General features: G+C 29.7%; 1 protein-coding gene across 2 annotated transcripts in view; it reads left to right on the forward strand.

Moving 5' to 3' along the window:
* LOC105843905 (uncharacterized) overlaps positions 1-3,020 on the forward strand; it is a 4,795-nt gene extending 1,775 nt beyond the window's left edge. For both annotated transcript variants that reach the window (XM_065810967.1, XM_065810968.1), the window contains exon 2: positions 13-3,020. In XM_065810967.1, the coding sequence (XP_065667039.1) occupies positions 13-1,370 (1,358 nt within the window). In that variant the 3' untranslated portion in view covers positions 1,371-3,020. The remainder of the gene's footprint in view (positions 1-12) is intronic.
* Positions 3,021-3,970: the final 950 nt, after the last annotated feature.

A 3,970-nucleotide genomic window follows, 5' to 3' on the forward strand; every position in this document is an offset into this window, starting at 1 on the left:
ATTAAAACTCAGATAGAAGAGTGCAACCCATGTTTTTTCGGTTAAAACGTTACGAGGATGTTGATGATACTAGAAGTGAAGCTATGCCTGAAAATTATCAAACCAGGTCAAAGCTAGTCAATATTCCAAGTTTTATAAATAACTTAAAAAGCCCACTAAAACCGCCGCCAACTAGAAATAACCTTTTTGATTTATATAGAACCGATGCTGGTCATCTAGAAATGGAACCATTCGGATTAAATTCGGAAGAGCCTGATTTGTTGAATATCAATAATATGCCATCTTTCTTAGATTTTAATGAAGAAAATGCAAATAAAGTAAATAATCGCATAGAAAGTTATTCAAGGAATTCCCCTCAATATAATCTCGTAAATAAACTACAAAACTTACATATCAATGACTATGTCCAGTCAAGCATGGAAGATCCAAAAACTCATTTGTATAATAGCATGCTTTTAAATGCGCAACACTCCAGAGAAAGTTTCCCTTTGAATCAGTTAGAACAAAACCAATTGTCTTTGAATAACTATTTAGTTAGTCCTACATATTCACCCTCTTTGGAAAGTGATCGCTATATAAATAGTAATTCGATAGATGATAACTCAATGCATAACAGCGTAATAAGTCCTATAGTTCAAAAACCTCAACAAGGTGATCAAATTTATCCATCGCGTGATTTATGGTCGTTAATGCATGAAAGAAAATCCATTGATCCGCTAGTAAAAGATACCATCGAAGTTGATAAAGAGTTCAGTAACGCGGATAACAAAAAAGAAATGACATTAAATGATAGAACATCATACTTTAATACAAAAAATGATGCTTCTCTTTTACAAAATATAATAAAGACAAAAAGCAACGAAAAAGATTATAAACGAGTGTTTGATAATGAAACAATAGTCGAATATATTATTGACGACGATAAAATTATTAATAAAACTAACGATTTAACCCTTTTGAGCGAAAACCACGGAGAATCAACAAACGATACATTAGAATTTAAAAACCTTTTAGAAGAAGCTCGGAAAACTAAAGAACAAATAGATATACTTAGTTCTAAACTGGAAAAAGATCCAGAAGATGCCAATAAAGTTTCTAACGTTTCAAAGAAAAGCAAAACCGATGAAGAAAGTTTAAAAAATGATATTAACGTTGAAAGAGGTGTTCGGCAATTGCTGGTAAAACATTTAATACAAGTGCAAATTGAAAATCACAGAAAAGAAGAAGCTTTGGAAACTCTTTTAAGACATTTTCCAGTAAGCACAAGCGATTTAAAAACATGGAACATGACCAAAGGAGCCCTTAAAGCCATTATTAAAGCAAAATTAACTTTACTAGAACCAGTTGTGAAAACAAAGAAAGCTGCTTAATCTGCGAGATCAAATAGTTAGTCGTATAAACTTTGATCTTTTATATAGTTTAGCCTTTTCACGAGTTTATTATGATTGATTAACGATGTGGTTGATTCTATTGACCAATCACAATGATCGTAGCATTTAATTTATTTTACCATGGCAAACCAATAATCATAGTATTTATTCATTTTAGCAAGCAATAATAAAAAACTTTAAAACAACAAAGTTATAATAAAAGAATAAGTTATGATTAAATTGTTTACTAACATAAACTATTTGTTCACCTTTGGCTACAAGTAGTAAACTTTGTGCCATGGCCAGAGAGTGTTTTTTAGGTTTTTAAAAAGTAAACTTTGGCAATGCCTCTTACTCCTTTTTTCCAATCGGAGCTTCATCGATGTCTAGCTACGAACCTGAATTTCGATTGGGGTCGCGTTATCCTGGCGACATCATACGGATGTTCAGACGTCCATAAGACGTTTGACAGACATCCCATGGACGACACATGCCCACGAGTTAGTCTAAGTAAAGTATAGCAAATGTCATGCAAAAAAAATTTCTTAAAAGATAAGAAGAGATATACAAATAATAAAGCATGACAGTTGTCAATTTAAAAATACAAAATTTATACAGTGGTGCATAAATAACAATATGATTTTGGGTGCCCCATGTTTTTCAATTTTGATGGTTAACATAATTATTGAGGTGATAATAGGTCTCATCACTCATTATGAAAGAAATTTCTGTTTGATCTTTGTGTCAGAATAATTAATTTTTAAAATAAAATTGAACATCATAGATTATTTGTTCAGTGCTGAGTACTTCTATCACAAATTGCGAAAATTTTGTTAAGTAAAGTTCCTAAGTTAATTCTGTAAAAAAAATTTTTTGTATAGTTAACTAAAAAATTATTCATTAAATAAATCATAACTTTACTTATGCACCGCCACGTAATAGTTAAGTTTTTTTATTAAAAAATGCGAACTAATAAATGGTTGTACCTACTTATAGGAAGCATATAAAAAACAAAGTTGTGGATATGATAGAGGGGAGAATGAGATTACCTTTCCATTTTACTCATCATTAAAAGTAAAAGTTTTTTTTTATGAAATTATTAAATATTTATTTAACTTATACTCAGTGAAAAAAGTCTTTTCAGAAGAAATTTAAAATGAATAAGGTGGTATTATGGTTTATCCTCCTCCAGCTAATTGCAATAAAAAGGTCACATACCAAGACCAGCAAATAAAAGTTCAGCTTATTAAAGAGCATCATCACCCGCTTCGACAGACCAAAAGTAAGTTGGTTTAAAAAGAACGAAGTATAGTAGAGTGAAAGTCAAAAGAAATCGAGTTAGAAAAATAACATAAAGAAAGCGGACAGATATTCCACTGGATGTTAAAATGTCTAAAGTGCATACTTTATTTAATTGATTAAAACTAATGAATTTATTTAATTTGATATAATGAATAAGGCAGTTTGTAGCCCTTTATCGTATTCATAACTTTATTTTTCACAAGTCGCAAATATAAACTTAAAATATGGATCATATTGTGGAGTTATCTAATGTATAGTATAGAACAAATGATTAAATATGGAAAAATGAATATTCAAAGAAATACAATAATAAAAGAAACTAATAAGTTACCAAAATAACAAGAAAAAGGATTTTTAGCGATTACAACTGTAAATATAACAGTTGCTGCTATAAGATTTGATAATCTTGAAGCAGACATGACTAAAAAATTAGCAAATATTGTTAGTGTTCTCGATGTAGTTAGAGACGGTTCTTCATCTTTTCTTGTCAATTTTACATTTTACTGGTCGTTGCTATAGAACAAAAGAAATTACTTTATTTGCAATCCGTATCTGGCACGCATTTTATATTTATTTAAAAACAACGAAAGCTGATTATATATATATATATATATATATATATATATATATATATATATATATATATATATATATATATATATATATATATATATATATTAATTTATTTATATTAAAGTGTCCCAGCCGACCCTTTGATTCTAAAAAAGTTCTGTTCATATTTTTAAAACTTACTATTGGTTCTCACTAGCAACTCGGTAAATTTTTCCAAAATTTTATTGGATCTAGGGGAAGGACAGTTTGTCCCGGGCGGCAGATATCCAAGGGACGCCAAATGAAAAGAAGGCACCCAAAAAAAAGTCCTTCATATATAATATAGGGAAACTTTGATAAATAAGGGCGCCAATCAGGGTTGCTGTACCAGGCGGCATGACGGCTCTCGGCGGCCCTGCCAACATGACATACTTTTGAAAAACCTTTTTTTTTATAATTTTAGGGACCCGGTAAGTGTTCAAAGGTCTTGTGTTCTTCCTAAATCCAATAAAATTTTGAAAAATTTAACCGAGTTACTTGTGAGAACCAATAGCAAGTTTTAAGAATATGAGCAGATCTTCTTTAGAATATAAGTGGCGGCTGAGATACGCTAGTATATATATATATATATATATATATATATATATATATATATATATATATATATATATATATATATATATATATATATATATATATATATATAGGTAAAACATGTACGAGAGTTCTGTTACGTCAACTACGGG

Source organism: Hydra vulgaris, chromosome 11 (genome assembly GCF_038396675.1).
Source record: "Hydra vulgaris chromosome 11, alternate assembly HydraT2T_AEP".
Classification (NCBI taxonomy): Eukaryota; Metazoa; Cnidaria; class Hydrozoa; order Anthoathecata; family Hydridae; genus Hydra; species Hydra vulgaris.